The 23,674-nt window shown below is 39.6% G+C and overlaps 1 protein-coding gene across 1 annotated transcript in view; it reads right to left on the reverse strand.

The window, feature by feature from the left end:
• The window catches only part of diaph3 (diaphanous-related formin 3), a 299,346-nt gene that overhangs the window by 176,685 nt on the left and 98,987 nt on the right, over positions 1-23,674 (reverse strand). The window contains exons 11-17 of the mRNA XM_083557759.1: positions 16,249-16,359; positions 15,568-15,686; positions 14,510-14,626; positions 9,112-9,230; positions 8,920-8,984; positions 6,693-6,797; positions 2,070-2,345 (exon numbers count right to left, since the gene is read on the reverse strand). Of these exons, the coding sequence (XP_083413885.1) occupies positions 2,070-2,345; positions 6,693-6,797; positions 8,920-8,984; positions 9,112-9,230; positions 14,510-14,626; positions 15,568-15,686; positions 16,249-16,359 (912 nt within the window). The remainder of the gene's footprint in view (positions 1-2,069; positions 2,346-6,692; positions 6,798-8,919; positions 8,985-9,111; positions 9,231-14,509; positions 14,627-15,567; positions 15,687-16,248; positions 16,360-23,674) is intronic.

The following is a 23,674-nucleotide window of genomic DNA, read 5'->3' on the forward strand; positions in this document are numbered from 1 at the left end:
ACCATTTTCTCTAACGCACGCACACACACACACACACACACACACACACACACACACACACACACACACACACCCAGACTTCATGATCTCTACTCCCCACACACACACCAACACCATTTTCTCTACCGCACAAACACAGACTTCATGATCTCTACTCCACACACACACACACACCAACACCATTTTCTTTACCGCACACACACAAACTTCATGATCTCTACTCCACACACACACACACACACTCCAACACCATTTTCTTTACCGCACACACACAGACTTCATGATCTCTACTCCACACACACACTGCAAAAAAAGTCCACTTCGCTGTCACCCAGTAGAGACTGAACGGCACTGCGGTGTTCGTATCTAAACGTTCACGTCAGATTTTCCATCGGCTATTAATTCCTTTATTATCTCATCCGTTCTCTACCTACAGACAGTGAAGGTGGTGTGTCAGAGTGTCTCAAACTGTTCAGGATGAGAGACTAATTCGAGTTCGGGGGAAAGCGGCGGAGCTTCCAGGGCGTCGCTGAATAATAACACCTGCCCGACTTGTCGATAATCGCAGGTTCGCGCGTCAATTATCTTACTAGTTTTTTTTATTGGGTAGAAAAGAAAAAAAGAAAGGGACTATTTTTTGGCATATCAATGTGTAAATATCGAAAAACTCAATCCAACACCATTGTAATGGAAAGCGTCGATTAGCGAGCGATCCTGAGTAACAGGAGTGAACACAGCGGCCGAGCCAGTTAGCGCTCCTCGGGCTGACAAGTGCGACGGCGTTGATGGCGGTGACTTGAAGGAAGTCGAGCGGACAGACGAGGAGACTGACTGCAGACGAAGCACATGTTAAACCCAACTGGTGCAGTGAAAAGACATCGGAGCGCCAATCCGAAGCGGCCCCAACGTGCCGAATGAAACAGGTTTAATCTTGAAAAAAAGATCTTTAATACAAGAAGTTTCGAACGCCTCTGCAAATCCGAGTTCAGCTGCACATTCTGCTAAGAACGCGGCTTAGAAGTGAAAATCTTTGACATCATCATCTTTTCTCCCCCAAATCTTCCTCTGGGTAAAGCGTGTGGCACGTACGTAGTGATGTAATCAGTCAGCACATTTTTATATATAAATATATATATATTTTTTTAAGAAAGTAACCAACTACCATCAATCTCTTATGGAGATAAAATGGAGGTAGCTGATAAGGTAAAGTTTGGAAATGCTCTCGCTTCTCTCGTCGCACGTCGGCTTAGCATTCGTGTTACGTCCCTGACATTTGAAAACGAGCACTTACGCTGAGGGGCTGTGTTCGTTTTTTTTTTTGTTTGTTTTGTTTTCTGATTGGCAATTAAAAGAAAAAGATAAAAAAAAAGAAAAAAAGAGAAAGAAAGACAATTGTTTTCTTTTTGTTCGAATGCTATTGAATAAAGCAAAAGGGTTGTTTAAAAAGCAAACAATAAAATAAAAGAAACAAAAAGGCCTATTTGTTCATTTTCCCTGATTGTTTAAATTATATCAAGTGTAGTAATAATAATCTCACTATACCATTTATCAACAATGCTTTAAAGTGTGAAATATTCCCAATCTAACATCTAATCCTAAAAGTAAAACGATATTTGATTGGTGGGTTTTTGATGGGGCAAATGAGGTGGGGCAGGGCGGGGCAGGGCCGGATGAGGTAGGGCGGGGCAGGGCCGGATGAGGTAGGGCGGGGCAGGGCGGGATGAGGCAGGGCGGGGCAGGGCGGGATGAGGCAGGGCGGGGCAGGGCCGGATGAGGCAGGGCGGGGCAGGGCCGGATGAGGCAGGGCGGGGCAGGGCAGGGCAAAGAAAACCAAGGGCATGGTGGGTCATGCCAGGATTGTTCAGGGTCTCCTATTTCCCGTCACTCCCTGGTTGCCTTTGAAAAGCCTGCAGTGATCCGTATGATCTTCTCAGAGTGAAGCCAGAATGTTGGATGAAGCCGGCTGAATTTTTGATCAGTTGTTTTTCCATTTAAAAAAAAACAGCTGATGCTGGTCAGAATTTGTGTTGACAGCATTTAGAAAACACTTAAATGAAGAAAAAAAGTACCTTGGACCAGTTGAGGCGCTTCATGATGGTCTCAGGCTTGAACTCCTTTTTAGGCTGAAGGCCGAACGGAAGCACGTGTGGGGTAGGAGAGGACATTAGACCCCCCAGTGCTGGAGGAGGAGGGGGAGGGGGGGGAGGAGGAGGCACTCCCGGCATGGCAGTACAGCCTGGCATAGGTGGAGGAGGAGCTCCAGGAAATGGGGGTGGAGGAGGAGGTCCTGGTGGTACGGATAGGACAGACTGCCCTGTAGGTACACACACTGGAACTGTCCCAAACTGCAGACAGAGAAAAAAAAATAATAAAAAAAACATACAAATATGAACAAAGAAAATAGAGGTGGAAACATTTTGGTCATAATCGAAATTTCATGTTGATTTAATGATAAAACTACTATAATGAATCAAATATGGATTATAACTTTTATATCCCTGGCAATAAATGAACAAAATGATCAATACTGTTCATTACTCTGATTACACTATTTCCACAGTGAAGCACGGTGGTGGAAGCTTCATGCAGTTCAAAGGCTCATCAGGGGTAAAGGAGAGATGGATGGTCAAATACTGGAAAAAAGGGAACTGGTTCCAGTCTGAAAATCTGCTTGTGAGTAGGACAGAGCTTCACAGTCCAAATGGACAAAGACCATACTAACATACATGCTGGCGAAGTTTCACTGGAACGGTTCAAAGGCCTACATGTTTTAGATCAAGGGCCAGATATTAACCCGAATGAGAATTGTTTAAATTTTGAAGTTCGTTAACATTTTACATGCTTTTAATAAATTATAATCACATATATATATACACACACACACACACACACATTATTTAGACAAGCGTATTGGAACACGTGATTTTTCCAGATGTAAGTTGGAGGCACACAATGTATAAAAGGTCTTTGGATGCAGGAGCATGAAATTTTCCCTTCACTTGAACTAGGAGAGCCGAACCAGTTCCAGCACAACAATGTCCCTGTGTGCATATCCAGGCTCCATTAAAATATGGTTTGGAGTAGAAGCTCTTGAGTGCCCTGTTAAAGAGCTTAAATCTCAAACTCATGGAGGTCAACTAAATGTTGTTTTTTTTTATTATTATTATTTAAAGCACATACGAACCTCATACTTTCTTTTTTTCAGGCGCGTTAGAAAATATGCACCACGAATGAAGTAAAACGATAAATAAATAAATGCATCTCCGTGAAGATGTGCTTCACACAGGTTGTGTGGAAGATCATGAGCGCTCTGCGATAAAGCCCGGACCTCGACACCTATAAGATGAACTGGAATATATGGAGATACTTAAACAGCCTGACCTCATCTTTACACCAGCCATAGAAATAAACCTGGTGTGTAACCAAGATGGAGAACATATAAGAGAACATACGGAAAATGTAACTGCTTTCATTCAAACCCTAAACCAAGCCTCTTAAATCATGGGTTTTTGGGTAATAAGCTAGAATGAATTACAGCAACGTTTATGTGGTACACGGAACGGCTTCGAATGATAGCGGATCACCGTGATTGATCGCTCTAACTGCCTGTATTGCAAACTTTCACTGCGCTCGTTGGGCTCCATTATTTAACAACTGATCGGCACTATCGACGGCGGCCCAGCGAGCCAACAAGCAATTCATCAAATAAACTGTTCGTCTGGCGCTCTATTTATCATAGCAATCTGAAGGTTTGAGGAGCAACCGGGGAGAGAAAATAAAACATCGCCTTCGACTACCTGAGGAGGGGACACACATCCTTCACACTTAGTAATTGTTCCAGGAGATGCTTAAAAATAAATGTAGAACGCTGGTGTCGTATATAATTTCCAGCCACGAAACCTTAAATTGATGTCTTCGAGTCGTTTAGGCCAGATTACTCTTGAATTTAATCCCTTTGCTCTGCTTGATCGATACATCGAGCCTGAAACTGTTTCTCTTTAAAGTCATTGGTTTTAAAAAAAAAAAAAAAAAAAAAAACTGGAGCTTAGACTAAAAAAAAAAAGAAATCGAGATTCAAAACCGTCTCGCACCCGATCGGTCTGGCGGTCGAAAGGGGCTACGCGTAGACACCGATACAGTTACAGCTACAACAAGACAGACACAAAACTACACAACTGTATTTTGGATGTGGGGGCATGGAATTGTTCCTTCGCTTGAACTAGGAGACTGAGACCTGTCTCGCATGACGATGCTTCTGTGCGCTGCTTCATTAATAATAATAATAATAATAATAAAAAATGAATAAATAATAATAATAATAATAATAATAATATAATAATAATAATAATAATGATAATAATAATAAAAAATGATATAATAATAATAATTATATTTGATAATAATGATAATTATAATAATAATAATAATAAAAATGATTAAATAATAATAATAATAATAATAATAATAATAATAATAAATAATAATGATAATGATAATAATAATAAATAATATTATTATAATGATGATTATAATAATAAAAATAATAATAATAATAATGATAATAATAAAAAATGAATAAATAATAATAATAATAATAATAATAATAATATAATAATAATAATAATATTTGATAATGATAATAATAATAATAATAATAATAATAATTATAATAATAAATGAATAAATAATAATAATAATAATAAATAATAATGATAATGATAATAATAATAATAAATAATATTATTATAATGATAATTATAATAATAAAAATAATAATAATAATAATAATGATAATAATAATAAAAAATGAATAAATAATAATAATAATAATATAATAATAATAATAATAATAAATAATATAAATAATATTTGATAATAATGATAATAATAATAATAAAAATGAATAAATAATAATAATAATAATAATAAATAATAATGATAATGATAATAATAATAATAATAAATAATATTATTATAATGATGATTATAATAATAAAAATAATAATAATGATAATAATAATAATAATAAAAAATGAATAAATAATAATAATAATAATAATAATAATAATAATGATAATAATAATAATAAAAAATGATATAATATTAATAATAATAATAATATTTGATAAGGGGGAGTGGTGGCTCCAGCGGTTAAGGCGCTGGGTTGCCGATCGGAAGGTCTGGGGTTCGAGCCCCGGTATCGCCAAGCTGCCACTCTTGGGCCCTTGAGCAAGGCCCTTAACCCTCTATGCTCGGGGGGTCCCTTACGAGGGAAATATCAAGGTCCGTGACGTCGGAGTGACGTGGGGCCGCCTTCCCGTGGGCTCACCACCTGCAGGAGGGACCGTAAGGGACGGTGCTGTGAGGATTGGGCAGCAGTCGAAGGCGGGGGCCTGCTTAGACTGCTGCCCCCGCGACCCGAATTACGGATAAGCGGGAGAAAAAGAATAATGAATGAATGAATATTTGATAATAATGATAATTATAATAATGATGATTATAATAATAAAAAAATTATAATAATAATAATCACATGGCTACAAACTTTTGTCTATGAAGTATATACTACATGGTCAAAAGTATGTGGACGACAGGTCCATCACGCCCATATGCGTTTGCTTGAATCAGTAGTGAGGGGCTTATTCACCATTCAGGATCCTAAGTTTTCGCCTGGGGGACTTCAGTAAACTAACCCAAATAAATAAGTTAATGAATAATATGCCGCGATGCGAAACGAAACCCGGCAGCTTCGCAATCAGACACTATTCTGACGTACGATTGTGTCATTTACGTTCCCGCTCTTTGTTTCTATTCCCACCGCTTTGTATTAAAGCCGAGATCATTGTGTTTTCTCCCCTTGGTAGAACAATGCGATTATAATAGACACTCGTAACAATTACTCTTTCAATATTCATCATTTTGATCATGTTCAGACGGAATACTGTGACGGCAATTAGGAGCGATTATACTTCAAGATCCCTCTGGTTAAAAAAAAAAAAAGAAAAAAAGAAAGAAAGATGCAAATTGAACAGAAGTCGGTGTACTGATTGCAATAATTGTATAAATAAATAACTTAACAAACCCTGTTCGAGACCCGAGTTCTTTCCTCTGAGTTTTTCCTATCCAGCAGATTTTAACCAAACTCTTTCAGACATTGTGACGGGCGTTGCATCAACCCGGCGCTGCGAGACGTGCTGCTACTGATACCGTGTTCTCTCGCTCAGGGACGGTGAAGCTGGAGTGTATTGCGCCAGAAAGAAAGTGCAGAATGTCTGGACGGAGGTAGGAAAATATATATATAGGTATATTTTTGGACTATTTCCATAAGCTACAAAAAAAAAAAAAGGTGCATTGATTAGACCAGATAATAAAAATCACTCAGACTGAGATGCTTCACAGGAGTGGACCTAAGAGAACTGATGGCCTGGTGGTCACCTATGATTTTCAAGATCTACTCCAACCCATATAGAACAGGTTTGGTTTTCCTAGATCAAGTTAAGGGAAAATTCCGTGCTCCCGCTTGTAAAAAAGTCCTATACACATGTGCAAGTTCATGCTACCACAAAGAACCACATATGGCTGGAAAAAAAAATCAGGTGTCCTGAACCTTTGGTCCATAAAAGGTACGAACTGGTTTCTGAAAACAAGTTGACAGAAAAAGAGATGTCAGGATGGTAAAAAGGGGGCACTACCTGAGATCTGAAGGCCTGCACTTCTGCCTCCAGCACATTGATTTTCTCCTCCTTTTTCAAGAGCTGCGCCACGGCCTCCTGTCTCCCCATGATCTCTTCATCAAACTGCAGGGTCAAAAGTAGCATTAGCGCATTGGAGCGTGTGTTTTTAAGGACGAACACAGATTTCACGTGGCGCTTCTGATCCCTCATAAATAACCTGTGAATTCAGAACAATTTACAAATGGAATGTTGTTTTGAAAATAACAGGTAGGGGTGTGTGTGTGTGTGTGTGTGTGTGTGTGTGTGTGTGTGTGTGTGTGTGTGTGTGTGTGTGTGTGTGTGTGTGTGTGCACGCGTATTTATTTCAAAACTTAGGCTTCTGATCATTCTGATTAAAGAAAAACAGGAGGAAGTTTGAAGTTTACAGGGGAACATTGGGCAAGTCAGCATTCATTACATCAACATCACTGCTGTGGACACGCCCCCTCACCCTGAAACGGGACAGAGACGGGACCACTGTCGGGGGCCTGAAAAAAACAAACCGTTATGAATCAAGATCCAACAGCAGGTGCATCAGGAGAAGGAGGAATTAGATCTTAGACATGTCTTTCATATATATAAAGAAAACAGAGCCCTTTTTCCAAATACTCTGAAAAGCCTAATTGGCATCCATTAACAAGGTGGATTGCTGAATGACAGGGCTGCTGACACACACACACACACACACACACACACACACACACACACACACACACACACACACACACACACACACACACACACACACACACACACACACACACACCATTATGCCAGATCTGATTATATATAATGCGTCAGGAGCAAACTTTGCGGCGTGTAAAAACAACCTGTTTATCTAGTCTAGCGCAGAGGACGCCGTTGTTTACGGTCAAAATGATGTGTAACTACTCGCTGGGCCGGGGCTTTCACAGATACGGGAAGCCATTAAAAATCCGTAAACCAAATCCCCGGGCTATTTCATTTAGTCCGATAAACACCTTATCATACGCGCGTTCGGCCTACGAGAGCCGGTCTTAAAAAAAAAAAATAGAGCTCGTCGTGCCGCGTCCATAGATCGCAAATGTAGCGGGAACACTCGAGCGGGAACTTTTTATGAAGGTGAACGATTTAAGACGGGGAATAAAAGTTACCCTGCTACGCATCTGAACGCCGTTAGTGTATCGGATGCTTTGGAGAACTATCAGAACTTTTTTTTTTTTTTTTTTATATATACACTTCATGGCCAAAACGTTGTGGACACCTGACCATCAGGAACCACCAGCGGTTCTTCCCCACTACAAAGTTCAAAGCACACAATTGTATAGAATGAACTCACGGACTTTGAGAGCCAAACCTGTTCCAGCGTCACAATGCCATCCGCCTCATCCCAGGTTTCACTTCCTACACAAGTGGAGATTATTATAACAGCGAATAAATATTCACGCCCACGGTTTTGGAATGGGACGTTCAGCACTCAGGTGTCCGCATACTTTTGCCCATACGTACACGGACGCCTGAGCGTGAGGTTGTACTTTCTGAATCCGTACCGTTTTTTACATTTAGTCCCCATTCGCTCTTATAATAACCTTCACTCTTCTGGGAAGATGTTCCACTAGATTTTGTGCTTATGGAGATTTTTGATATTTCAGGGTGTTAGTAAAATCAGGTTGTGATGTGGGAGAACGTGAGGAAGCCTGGGGTGCAGTGTTCAATTTATCATTTTAGCTCAGAGCTCTATAGCAGGACACTCGTGATCTTCGGCATCTTCCAACCCACGTGAAGCAGATCTTGTCATGCTGGAACAGGTTTTAGGTCTCCTGGTTTAAATGAAGTTAAAATTTCATGCCAATATAATCGTGTGCCTCCGCGTGTAGGTACACCTAGAGCACAGAGGGTGGTTTTCGACTCTGGATCCAGCAACGGCAACTTCTGACCAAAGGTGCACTCGGAATAATCAATACGGCCGTCCTTTTAATCTCTGAATACTGTTAATTACAAATGGCTGTTTGAACGATTTCGAATACGCTGCCTTTAATTAAGGGGGGTTAAATGGTGCAGTATTGAGTACTCTTCAAAGGCCACGAGCTTCAATAAAGAAACCAGGGTGTAGCAAAAAAAAGGGGAAAAGGAAAAAAAAGGAAAATAAAGTAGTGAAGGCTTAGAAAAATAGAGAGATAAACAGAGACTGAGACAGTGTGTGTAACAGACATGAAAAGTCACTTACCTTCTGTGCAAGGTCTAAAGCTCTCTGCTCGTATTCATCTGCCCGGGCCTTATCCACACACGCCTCTGAAAACGCATGCACGCACACACACACACACACACACACACACACACACATATATTTGAGACACAAGACCACTTATCAGTAGGGCAAAAACAAGAGAAAGGAGACCACACACACACACACACACACCTAGAAGGTAAGAGAAGTCCACGTCCAGACGTTTGCGGTAGGAGAAATCTGGGTCTGTCCCACTGCGATGAAGTACAATCTGAGACACACACTCCTCTATGATCTTAAAGTACTGAGGCCTAAAAAAAAAAAAAAAACACAAAGCAAGCATCTGAGTGTGTGTGTGTGTGTGTGTGTGTGTGTGTGTATGTGTGGACACACTATACCTGAACACACAGACTTTATTTATACAAAAGGAGCACAAATAGAATAAAACGTGTAGTGTTTTTTAGGAGACAGCTGGAAGTTAGTGGGTACCGAGCGAGTCTTTGGGCTCGGCAACAAGCGTGTGGAAGGACAGACGTGCTGCGACGGCCCCTGCATCGTCCCTGTGTCACGGCCAATATGGAATTAACGCGCCTTTTATTCCTGTTTTCATAAGGCCCGCGTGGCCGACATGCGCCCGGCTCCGCTTTAATGTACCCAATTACACAGCCAGAGCCGGAGATAGGAGAGGTTGAAGAGACCTTGATTCCAGATAAGAATTTAACAAGGCATGCCATAGCTTAGGGGCAGCATGGCACAATTTATGGCACTCACACAAAATCAATAAAGAGCACGGCCCACTTAATCCCAACAGCAAGGCCATCAAGCCTGCAGCCACACCTCCATCTACCTGGATATCAGTGACGCACACACACATGCCCACACACAAACAAACAGACCAATAAAGCAAAAGAATTAGACAGACGGATCGACCGATAAAGCATGAGAATTAAAAGAACGCAGACAGACAGACTTACAGACAAAAAGACAGACAGAAAGACCAATAAAGCAGGAAAAAAGAGAGACTGACAGACCAAAAAAGAATAAAAAACACAGACTGACAAAATTAAAAAAGCAAGAGAAATTAAGACAGACAGTTCACTAATGAGACAACTAGACAGTCTTACAGTATAATAAAGCAAGAAACACAAAGACAGACAGCCAGACCGACAGCCAGCCAGACAGACAGACAGACAGAGAGAGAGAGAGAGAGAGAGAGAGAGAGAGAGAGAGAGAGAGAGAGAGAGAGAGAGAGAGAGAGAGAGAGACCAACCAACTAATAAAGCAAGAAAAAATAAAGAGAGACAGACAGACTTACAAAAAGACAGACAGAAAGATCAATAAAGCAAGAAACATTGAGACAGACAGACAGACAGACACAGACAGATCAGCCTAAAGCACAAGAAACAGACTGACAGAACAATAAAGCAGAAGAAAGAAACACAGAGAGATTGACAAAAAAAACAAACAAGAGAAATACAGATAGACAGACAGAACAATAAAGCAAGAAACAAAGACACATAAAAGGCAAATAAAGCAAGAGACAGACAGACAGACAGACAGACAGACAGACAGACAGACAGACATCGAACTATAGCGCAAGAAACAGACAGACTGACAGACCAATAAAGCAGAAGAAATAAAAAACACAGACAGACAGATTGACCAAAACCCCAAAAAAACTAGAGAAATAGACAGACAGAACAATAAAGTAAGAAACAAAGACACATAACAGGCCAATAAAGCAAAAGAATTAATGACAGACAGACAGACAGACAGACAGACAGACAGACAGACAGACAGACAGACAGACAGACAGACAGACAGACCAATAAAGCAGGAGTAATAAAAAGAGACAGACAGACAGAGAGACAGACAGTTAGATGCCACTCAGCTTAAATAGAAGAGGAAAACTATCGACCTGAACACAATGTATTTATAATAAATATTTATTATAAAAGTTATGTGAATATTTAATTTTCCATAATGAAAATGAAAAAGGTGGAATGAGGGAGGAGTGTTATACCAAAAACAGTGTGTGGATTTATTGTACAGGCAAAACATGACTGTAATATAGAGAGAAAAGAAAGAGAAAGAAGGAGTGTATCTGTGTGAGTGTCTGAAAGGAAGAAACAATAGAAGAAACGCAGTATGCGTGCGCACGTGTGTGCATCTATGTTAGTGCGTGTGTTTCTCTGTTGAAGTAACACTAGGTTTTGCGTTAGTTACACTCTCAGGAGACACTGATGATCTCAGCTCCTTCCAGACTTAATTGTTGAGAAGTGAGAAGCCGTTAATGAGGGAAAAAAAAAATGTGACCTGGGAAGAAGAGCACCACGTGACCCGGAAAGAAACGCACCTCGTGACCCAAATAGAATCAGCGCACCATGTGACCAAAGAAGCAGGGCACCACGTGACCCGGGAAGAAGAGCACCACGTTTGCTCAATGTGAATTTGTTTGAGAACATGGGGGTATGACGAGACAAATACGATTACTGCTCTGCTTCCATGTGTTCCACGCCGTCCCACGCAAACAGACGGAGGAGGGAGCTGGATCCGAGAACGCTCGCCTCCGCATGAGAACACATGAAGTTGATTTCCTGGCCGACTCTGATTGGCCGGTGCTCAGCATCGCTCGTGCTGCTCACTACAGAGAGGTTCACGCTACAGGATTCTTTACCGAGCATATCAAACATGATGAAAACTGACTGAGCATCTGTGATAGCCTGGAGACGAACAAAACTGCAGCACTGAGACGCCCCACACCGCACGGGCAACTGCCAGTGGAGGGCACACAGATTTGGGAAAAGAGAGCGAGAGAGAGAGAGAGAGAGAGAGAGGAGAGAGAGAGAGAGAGAGAGTGTGTGTGTGCGTGTGTGTGGGAGATAAGAGACAGTGGTGGATCTCAGACCACACCTTCGCCGCTCTGATGAAGAAAGTCGCCCTGCAGGTGCGGAGCTGCGAGTGGCCTGCCGCTTCTCCACACGACCGTAATGACATCAGAGAGGGCAATTAATTCCACTTTGTCTCTCGTGACAGAGGCGTTCGCCGTGGATAACAAAAAGGTGCGGAGACACGTCTCACCACGGGCTTAAAGAAACCGGGGACGATGTGCTCCGTATTCCTCAAATTATGAGCCTCTCTAATGATCAGCACCAGATTTGACATGAAGCAGATGCGAGCTGGCAGACGTGAAAGACTCTGTGTGAGCCGGCACTAGTGAACAGAGAGAGAGAGAGAGAGAGAGAGAGAGAGAGAGAGAGAGAGAGAGAGAGAGAGAGAGAGAGAGAGAGAGAGAGAGAGAGAGAGAGAGAGAGAGAGAGAGAGAGAGAGAGAGAGAGAGATAGAGATAAGGGCCTGTGAGATGAGAGGACGATGAAAGTGGGCATATTCTCTTTGTAGGAGGAACCATGCTGCACTGCCATGAAAAGGTCATGAACAATAAATTCAAAACAGTAATTACAATATCTTTGTCTGTCTGTCTGTCTGTCTGTCTGTCTGTCTGTCTGTCTGTCCAGATACCAAACCAGATACAGTATCCATCCATCCATCCATCCATCCATCCATCCATCCAAATACAGTATCCATCCATCCATCTATCCATCCCTCCAGATACAATCCAGTTACAGTATCTATCCATCCCTCTATCTTTCTGTCTGTCCAGATACAGTATCTATCCATCCATCCAGATACAGTATCTATCTATCTATCTATCTATCTATCTATCTATCTATCTATCTATCTAACTATCTATCTATCTATCTATCTATCTATCTATCTATCTGTCCGTCCGTCCGTATATTCCGATCCAGTTACAGTATGTATCCATCCACCCAGATACAGTATTCATCTATCCGTCTATCTTTCCGTCTGTCTGTCTGTCTGTCTGTCCAGATACAGTATTAATCCATCCATCCATAGTATCTATCGATCTATCCATCCATCCATCCAGATACAGTATCCATCTATTCGTCTGTCTGTTTAGATACTGATCCAGTCACAGTATCTATCTATCCATCTATATGATACAGCATCCATCTATCCATCTATCCACCTATCCATCCATCCATCCATCCATCCAGATACAGTATCTATCTATGTATCTATCTATCAATCATCCATCTATCTATGGTTTTTATCACTAATCTGCCACACTGTATTATGACACTTCCTGTGCTCTGACTCCGGCTTTTTTCTCTGGGAGATGCGATAAATGAATATCGCTGTGCTGTAATGTACAGGTTCATGTAGCATCTTTATACAATATACATACACCCATTTTTTTCCCTCGTAATGTTTAAAGACAGCGGGCCACGCTGTTATTAGAAACGCGGGTAAGCTCGTATTTAAGTGCACCCTCTAAACCTTTATCAATCATTAAATCAGCAATTATCCAGATGTTACTAATGAAACTTTTGTCAGATGGCAATTTAGAGGTGTGTCGCTACGTGTCACACCAAAAAGAAAGCACCTCAGCCAAAACCTCAGAGAACCAATTACAGCTACTCGTCAATCCGAGGAGGGTTATAAGGCCATCTCCAAGTAATTTTCCTTTAACGGCGAGAAAGACTGTTTAGAAACGGAGCGCCTTCTGGATAATTATTTCCAGGAGAGGAGTGGGCGTCTTGGCAAATGTCTATAGATATATTTAATGACTCCTTCCACAAGTGCTGGAAACCTTTTCAGTGTGTAAGTCACTGTTACTTATTTATTTACTAGAGAAAACAAACAAGCAAAAAAAGAAGAAGAGGGAGTTAAGAAAAAAAGAAGAAAAAATAGAAATACCTGACTGAAATATTGACATTAGTACAAACAGGGTGTTTGTTCTGTTTGTAGCCTGGAATTAAGCTCCGCCCCCTGACCAATACACACCCGTTCACGTCTCGGTGCTGCGATGGCGTAGAAGTGCGATTGTAAGTGTTACAGGGTGGAGTGCGAGACAGGAAAGAGGATAAAAGGAACAGTGTGTATATATATATATATATATATATATAAGACCAAAACTTTTCAAGCCCACGGTGGTTTAGAACCTGAAGGACGAGCGTTTCATTAGTAAGCGGCTTGATGAAACCTCTCAGCAGATGTTCGCACCTATCTTCAGCTCGTTTGAACAGAATTAGGGCCATGAGGCTACGCTAAATGCGCTATGGCAGCCGCGGGTACCTGAATTTCAAACTTTTCTGTTCGTTTGACGAAAGGGAGAAGGTACACTGTATGGACAAAAGTGTCTGGACACCTGAGTTTTGCAGCCATCTGTGGTTCTTTCCCAAATGGTTACCACAATGTTAGAGGCACACAATTGTATGGTTGAACCTGTGGATGAACTAAGAGAGCCAAACCTGTTCCAGCAAGGCAATGCCTCTGTCCACAAACTCAGCTCCATAAACATCTGGTTGGAGTGGAAGCTCTCCTGCTATAAACCCTATAAATCCTGTACGTGAGCGCAAAATGCAGTCCTGGTGCTTGTTGGTTTAGAGGTCACTATAAAAGAGACTAAATGTTGAATTCGAAAATTTAGCATGTGAATCGTATGCTTGGATGTCCACAAACTTTTGCTCATCAAGTGTTATAATCTGCACGTCTTCAGACTCACCGTACAAAATAGTCGTTCCTGACGAGCAGCAGGTGCTGCAATATGGAGAGGAAATGCGTCTCGGCTGCAGTGTCCTTCACCAGGCTGAAGACCGCGTTGAACACGTCTCCTACATCGGTGCACGCAGGGTTAAGGAGCAGTCACGTGACAATAGAAAGATTTGATACCACACCGTAGTGTCTCCCATGAACCTCCTTAAGAGGTGGGATGACGAAATAGACAAGTCCCGAAGAGGATCAGATTCTTACTATTAATGATCATATCTGACAGGGACGAAGGGCGATGGGATGTTCTGCTGTTCCACCTCAACGTTTATGGAATTGTGCATGCTGAGATGCTTTTCTGCTCACCAAGACGGCACAGAGTGACGGAGTTACTGTATCCTTCATAGCAGTTCGAACCGATCTGTTCCAAATTTTCCCTAGAACTCTGGAACTGTCACTCACTGGGTGTTTTTTGTTTTTAGCGCCACTGTGTGTTTAATGTGTGAAAATCCCAAATCAGAAGTTTCTCAGGAGTTTCTCACGAGATTGGCTCACGTTCTTCTCACGTTTGTGCACGGCTTTGCTACATGAGCCGCACTGTGGGGACATTAAAAAGAAAGCAACCCACGTACACATGTGTACACACACACACACACACACACACGTACAGATGGCCTTTGTGTGATTGGTGAAAGGTTTCCCCAACGGTATGGAGAACCCATTTTTTTTTTTTTTTTTTTTTTTTTGCTCTGACAAATAAAAAAAATACAAAATACAAAAAAAAATGATTTATGAGTAAAGATAAATCTAAGAAAATAAAATCAATGGCGAGTGTGTGTGTGTGTGTGTGTGTGTGTGTGTGTGTGTGTGTGTGTGTGTGTGTGTGTGTGTGTGTGTGTGTGTGCAGGAAACGCATTACCCGCGTTAGACTGGTTTGAGCATGACCACGCAGTTATTGTCAGAGATTAATGAGAGTCTAAATAAAAGAAAAAAAAAACAAAAAAAAGAGGACGCAGAGGGGAATTTCGTCCGTGTGTGTTGTTCCTCTGTAGATAACGCGTGTCGAAAGGATATTCAAATTCGCTCTTAATGTCGTCCAGGCGATGGGAAAACTCCATCATGTCCTCCTCCTTATGCTCCTCAAACACCTTCAGCTGAATGTCCAGGGCCTCATTTCTGATAGCACCCAGAGTCTAAAAACAAACACAAACACACACAGATGGAGAGAAGAGCGAAAACACAGGAAAAAAACGAAATACAGCGAGGAAAAGATAAAGAGTGAGGAGAAGGAGGAAAGACACCGGAGGAAAAGTTCTTTTTTTTTTTTCTCCATTATAGATTTTGCTTTATTCTCTTCACTTGTCCTGTAGCGCTTCTCTGTTCTGAATAATAAATAAGACAGAAGCATGGCATTAATCTTCCTCGCAGACTCGCACCCTTTTCCGTTTAGTGCACCTCTTGTCTGGTTTGGACGTGTGGCTGGTCTCAGTTCGTTCTTCTGTGCTGAAAGAACATAATCAGTATAAGAGAGAAAAAAAGAAAAAAAAAGCAGGAAAGAAAAAGTGAGAGGTACAAAAAAAAAAGAGTGAAAGAGGAAAAAAAAACAATCTGTTCTCCGCTGTACCTATTGATTCGGCTGGACGACCTCTGCTCGGGGTCTCATAAATTATTCGCAGCGCAGTTTTACAATATTTCACTCAAGTGGACAACTCATTTCAATATTAATACGCGCTCGGGGTTCTGCGCTCTGCTTACCGGCAATATCTCTCGCAGGCCGCAGCGCATGAACTCATTTCGGATGTGCAGCCTGAAGTCCAACTCGTCAGGAGACGTAACGAGAGCGTTGATGAGCTGCATACAAGCCACCTAGGAAGAGGAGATAACGTTCAGCTTTTTACCAACTGAGTGCTTCAGTGTGTGTGATTGTGTGTCGTGTGTGTGTGTGTCGTGTGTGTGTCGTGTGTGTGTGTGTGTGTGTGTGTGTGTGTGTGTGTGTGTGTGTGTGTGTGTGTGTTGAAGGTTCACAGCATTACAAATCCTCGTGCACTGGGTGCGCAATAACGTATAATAAACCAAAGTCAGATAAAACGCAAAAGCGCTCTTTATTATTTCGGGCGTCACGTGTGGCTCGAACTCAAAACCCGTACGTGTATCATTTACGATTCTGTTTATGCTTTTAGAACTTCCTGCAGCCGAGAACTGAATGGTGTAGCGACTACAGGCGTTACGCCGATCTGAAATTAAACACATACACACATACATACATATACACATTATATATATATACACACACACACACACACACACACACACACACACACATGTATTTATTATAGATATATATATATATATATATATATATATATATATATATATATATATATATATATATATATATATATATATATATATATATATATATATATATATATCTATAGAGATGGATAGATGGATGGATGGATGGATAGATAGAATATATAATATATACTCTGTTCCAGAGGCGGCTCTGGTTTTGACACTCCTACATCGGACCGTCTGTTCGTCCAGTCGTCCTTTATGATCTATAATTTGATTAAACCCTCTATTTCTATTATGTTCGGAGAGAGATATCTCGCCGCTCTTAGTAATTTGAAAAAAAAAGATCAAGATGCACGTTTAAAACGCAAATAAGTCGATGACATCATTAAGCAACTTTAATAACACTAGCGACAACTGACTGTGTGTGTGTGTGTGTGTGTGTGTGTGTGGGCATGGTATACGCTGGAGTTGAGCACTTTGCAGAGGCACATTAAAGTAATCTGTAGCCTGTTTTGTTTCTTTTTTCTCGCTTCTCCCTATTTTGGTTTTAATTGCATTGGGTGTTTTTTTTTTTCTTATTTCTTAAATAGATTTTGGGATAATACGGTACACTGCTGTCTGTGTAATTGTGATGTTCTTACCAATGCCCGTGCTTATTCGGTCATAATTATATGAATTATATAATCAGGCTGTTTTGCTGATGTCGTTACGGCTGTACAAGAAATGAAACAGGGAAATAAATCTTGCACCGTTGTAAACAAGAGAAATTGAATATCTGCAATAGTGAATGAGTTTTTTTTTTTTCTTTTCTTTTCCAGTTCAGGGCGGCTCAGGAGGGTCTGTTCTGGAGGGGGTTGGGGGGGGGGGGGTTTGGAGCTCTGCTGTAGTGCCAAGAATGACCAAACCAGTGTCCTTTACATTCCTAACAAACACCTATACAGTATCTTTTTCTTCTCGGATCACAGCGGATCATCCGTCTCCATACCACTCTGTCCGCTACATCTGCTTCTTTAAAACCTCTCTCTTGGTCTTCCTCTTTTCCTCCTTCCTGGCAGCCCAATCCTCAGTATTCTTCCACTGATTTTGCACATGTCCGAACCATCCCAATTTAGCTTCTCTTAGGCTACAAACACTGCGTCTGTGGTGCTCTTCCTCGGCTTGAAACCATACTGCTGCTCACAGATGGTCACCTCTTCTCTCAGCCTGGCTTCCACTACTCTTTCCCATAACTTAATGGTGTGACTGATCAACTTAATTCCCCTGTAGGTCTGCACATCTCCCTTATTCTTAAAGATCAGTACCAGCACACTCCTTCTCCATTCCTCAGGCATCTTCTCACCTTCCAAAATCCTGTTAAACAATCTGGTTAAAAACTTCACTGCATCTCACCTAAACATCTCCACGCTTCTACCGGTATGTCATCTGGTCCAACCGACTTTCCACTCTTCATCCTCTTAATCGCTGCTCTCACTTCCTCCTTACTAATCCTATCCACTTCCTGATTCATCATCTGCACACCATCCAACCTTCTCTCTCTCATTTTCCTCGTTCATCAGCTGCTCAAAATACTCCTTTCATCTTCTCAACACGCTCTCCTCACCAGTCAACACATTTCCATCTCCATCCTTCATTGCTCTAACTTGCAGCACATCCTTCCCAGCTCGGTTCCTCTGCCTGGTCAATCGATACAAATCCTTTTCTCCTTCCTTGGTGTCCAACCTCTCATACAGCTTCTCATATGCCTTTTCCTTTGCTTTCGCCACATCCCTCTTCACCTGCTGCTGCATCTCCTCGTGCTCCTGCCTACTTTCCCTAATGCTCTCCTGCACTCCCTCATTCCACCACCACGTCTTTTTATCTCCTCTTTGTGTCCACATACTTTTGACTATACAGTGTATATTTATAAAATCCACTATCTATATTTTAAATACATTTTCATGGCTAGTTATCGCAGGATCTGTAGTTTTGTTAAGACAGTACAGTAGCTAATTGAGGCATAAAGCGGTCAAAGCTCATTTGCATACGACTGAATTGAAACATGACTCCCGAATCAATAAAATGAGAGAAAAAATAAATAAAAATGCATACAATAATGTAAGCTGCTGTGAGTTGCCATGACGATCATGCAATAGTAATTCACAGTCGGGGTGTCGAGTCAGAATTGGAGGGAGTTTGGTCTCGTTTTATACGCACACGTCTGGCTGTACGATGACCGTCGGCCAATCAGCAGAGAGGAAATAAGAGGAGAAAGTGTTCACAAATCTAATTGGAGTTGGTGTGAAAGTCAATGGGATGCTATAAGGGGAAAAATAGATAAGGAGCTGCTGCTGGGTTTTTTTTTAGCGAATAAAAGGCGATGCTCGGCTCGTTAGCCAGTGTCTTTTCGTAATTCTTTTCCGGTTAGTTTGAGGAAACATGACTGCTTTCGCGATTTTTCTCTGGAATTGCAAGTCCAAGGAGTGAATTATTTGTATGATTGTCTGGCGAATGTTTTCTGCAGGCTTGAAGAAGGAAACACAACGATAAGACCGTAAAATACACAGAACACGGATGAAATCGAATAAACAAAATAAATAAGATGATTACAATTTATGGACCTATTACTCTAAATGCAGTTCTTTTCACCTCAATCATTAAAAGTGTAATCCTGCCAGAGGTTACTGACATTACCAGGATGAAATCCACAACATTTTTGTAATAATCAGATAAAATCCCCACAAAGTGCGACAATATGCCAAGAAGAAACAAAGATCTGCAATGACCTCACAGAATCAATTACGGCGGTCAGTCAATTCGACAGGGGTTATAAGGCCATCTCCGTATAATTTATAATTTGTACTGTAATTCAACATTTGACAGTGAAAATAACTGTTAAGAAAAAAACTACTCTGGAATATCGCATACAGCGTTTAAAGGAATATCGAATATTGCAGGGAATTGAATATTACTCTAATTTCTTTTATTCACCCCCCCCCCCTCCCGCATCATTTCACAGCTCTTATTTATGTTTGTGAGGGGTCCCGTGTCTGCAGACGTTTTTCAAATCAAGCCTTGGTGGCAAAGCCGATTTGTTCTGGAGGTCAAACGGACCTCTCGTGCGCTATTTACGATCGGGACAACGAGGCCACGGGAGGCCGGTGCTGTTTTAAAAAAACGATTACTGGCACCACTACATAATTTTTGTCAAGTTAGCAGCAGCTGAAATACTGCCGGCATTGAAGAAAAGAGGAAATGAACTGTGAGGTTGAAAAACGAATACACAAGAAAACAAAAGGGAACATGGCTTTTAATCTGGACTTTTTACACAACAGTGTTTGGCATTTTAGTGTGTTTGCGATGCAAATGATATTTTGTGGTATGAGAAAGACTGATATGTGACAATGATTTTAATCCGAACCAACAATACGCTTACAATTTAATCATAAATCATAATAAATTGAGTTCTCCAATTGAATAAAAAAAAATTATACAATAGCATTAGCAAATGCATAATAATCTTTAAAGTAGGCTACTCTTATGACCGAATACTAAATACATTAATGATAGAAGCACTACCAATATTACTCTGAAATAAATTGATATTACACAATATACACTACCAATATTTTGTATACACTACTGAGATTTAACTAAAGAAAATGATATACTACATAAACTATTTTATAGAAATAAAACTAGTAATATACAAAATACAATAATATAGTATGCGCATTTCTGATATTATAGTATAAACACTAGTAAAATTATGAAGAAAATACTGATAAAATACTAAATACACTACATAAATTACACTTAAAATACTGATACACTACATTGATATACTGAAAATATAATATAATGTTAAATGATCATACTGATATATAAAAAACATACAACATACACCACTGATGTACTTGATACTACATCAAATATGTATAAACACTACTGATATATAATTTTTTTAAATATGATACTATATACATTACAGATATTATACTACAGAAAAAGTCATTGTTCTGAATAAACTACTGATATAATACTATATGCACTACTGATATACTGAAAAATTACGTATATTCTACAAACACTACTGAAATTCAGATATTACACTACTAATATACTAAAAATACTGCTATACTACTGATATACTGAATAAAATACTAATACAATATACACACTACAGATATTCTGAAAACTATATAATACTGTACTGATATATTGAAAATAGTACCATTGTACTATAATACTAAAAAAACTGATACAAAATGTAGACTACTGAAATACTTAAAAATACTAATATACTACATGCACTACTGATATACTGAAAAACTAAATAGTTACTGATATTATAGTAAAAATATTACTTTTGTACTATGCATATCCCTAGTATTATGATAAAAAAATACTGATACAAAATGTAGACTACTGATATACTGAAAAATTACGTATATTCTACAAACACTACTGAAATTCAGATATTACACTACTAATATACTAAAAATACTGCTATACTACTGATATACTGAATAAAATACTAATACAATATACACACTACAGATATTCTGAAACCTATATAGTATAATACTGATATTATATTGAAAATATTACTATTGTACTATACATGGTATTATAATAAAAAATACTGATACAAAATGTAGACTACTGAAATACTGAAAAATACTAATATACTACATGCACTACTGATATACTGAAACTATAATATCACTATATAGTTACTGATATTATAGTGAAAATATGACTATTGTACTATACATATCACTGGTATTATAATAATAAAATACTGGTACAAAATGTAGACTACTGAAATACTATATATACTATTGATATTACACTGAAAAGAAGTGCTGATATACTACATACACTACTGATATTATACTGAAAGAATACTGCTATATCATACATACAACTGATATACTGAAAAATACTACTAAATACTACTATAGAACTAAAATACGTTATACATTACCGATACTACACTACAATACTGATACAATTTGTAGACTAAAGAAAAAAAAAATAATACAGTATATATACTACTGATATTATACTAAAAAAAAGATATATTATATACTGAAAAAATACAAAAAAAAAATGTATACTACTGATATACTAAAGAAATACTGACACTGTTATAAACTTGTATATGTTCATTACTATTATACTATTTAATATATATTAAATACTAATACACTACAGATAATTTACTAAAAAAATAAATTATATAAAATATACACTAGTTTTATTATACGGTAAAAAATACTGACATACTCCATACACTACAGATATTTTATATAATAAATATTATATACTAATATGCTAAATAAACTGGCCTGATGTTTATGGACAGCAATATATCGACTACAATGTACAAAAAGCCTCTGTATGCTGTAGAGTTACTTTTATTCCCCTTTGATGAAACTAAACGGCCTGCACACTGTTCCAGCGTTCTCCTGTGCACATGACTGATGGTTTTAAGATTGGAGTAGATAAAATCCAGTGTCCTGCACAAACCTCTGACCTCTTTATCCCCACTGAACCCTCCTGTGATCATTTGGAACACTGACTGACCCTCCAGACCTCCTCAAACTCAGTACCGGTCCTCAGTAACGCTACACACATATAGTAAAAGTTGCTGAGGCAACATCTCTGACACCCTCATCCTACTGCCCATGCACTGGTATGGTACTAAGTTGTCATTATTTTTTCCTCCTTTCCTTTTTCCTAATTAGAAATGCAGATTTGTATTTTTTTGCTTCATTAGTGAGCTCTCTGGTTACAGAAACAAAATTCTGTCAAATTACAAGATGATTCATCCTCTCGAGTGAGAACAAGTCGTTGATTACTGAGGAGTCATCGCAGCAACCTCCTTAGGCACATCTGTAGGAGCCTGTGAAGTGAAAGGTGGCGAAGCGTTCACAGAACACAAAACTACCGAAGAACTTTTTTTTATTTCTTTGATATTTCCATGCTCACGTACTATAAGATGAGGCAGACAGAGCTGATTACGCCAATGTCATCCCCTGAGGTTGCAAAAAAAAAAAGTTCCAGACAGGCAAATCTTGTTATAATAACAGAGAGGCAGATAAAAGCAAGGAACTAGCGTTAGCATCTATATTAGCTATTACAATTGGACAGAGCTATGCTGTAAAAGAAAAAGGAAGTAAATGGGACAAAGGGAAAATAATAAACCTGAATGATTCATAGGGTGCGCGTTTGTCAGTGGTAAACAATGATTAGCCGACAAAACGGGAAAAAAAAAGCGCGTCACACAAAGAGCATCCAGCTGGCCTTCGCGGATATGAATGGGGTTGCCTTGGAGCAATAGCTCTGCGCCCTGCCTTTTTCATCTTCTTTAAAGATTCCTACCTTCACAAGGTAGGCTGGAGGAAAAGCAGCACTCCCCCGTTAGAGTGAGCCTCCTTGTATTAAGTATTTAATGTTGGTAAAAAGCTCTTCGATAAACTGACCTCGAAAATTCTCTGCCTTAAAAGTCTTGGTTTCAGATGCATAAAAAGTCACGGGGAAAACTCATTTTCCAGTGGAATTTCAGCCAAGCGTTAAAGACTGCAGCCTGATGAAAAATGATTATTAAGCATCATAAAGTGTGACTACCCCTATGAAAACAGAATTCTGAGCAGGTCTGGAACACTCAGGTGTGGTTCTGTTAAGCCAGGAAGAAAAGAGATCAGCCATGACCTCAAAGAACCAGTTACAGCTTCCTAAGGGTTATATGGCATCTCCAAATCATTTCCGAATGAATTTTAGTGTGAAAAATATTGTTGTATAAATGGGAGCCTTCAAAGTAATTACTTTCCAGGAATGAATATGCAAGGTCAGAGGCAAGGTTTTTTAATATTCTTGCTTAAAAAGAAATAAATCACGT

This window comes from Silurus aristotelis, assembly GCF_946808225.1.
Source record: "Silurus aristotelis genome assembly, chromosome: 13".
Taxonomy (NCBI): Eukaryota; Metazoa; Chordata; class Actinopteri; order Siluriformes; family Siluridae; genus Silurus; species Silurus aristotelis.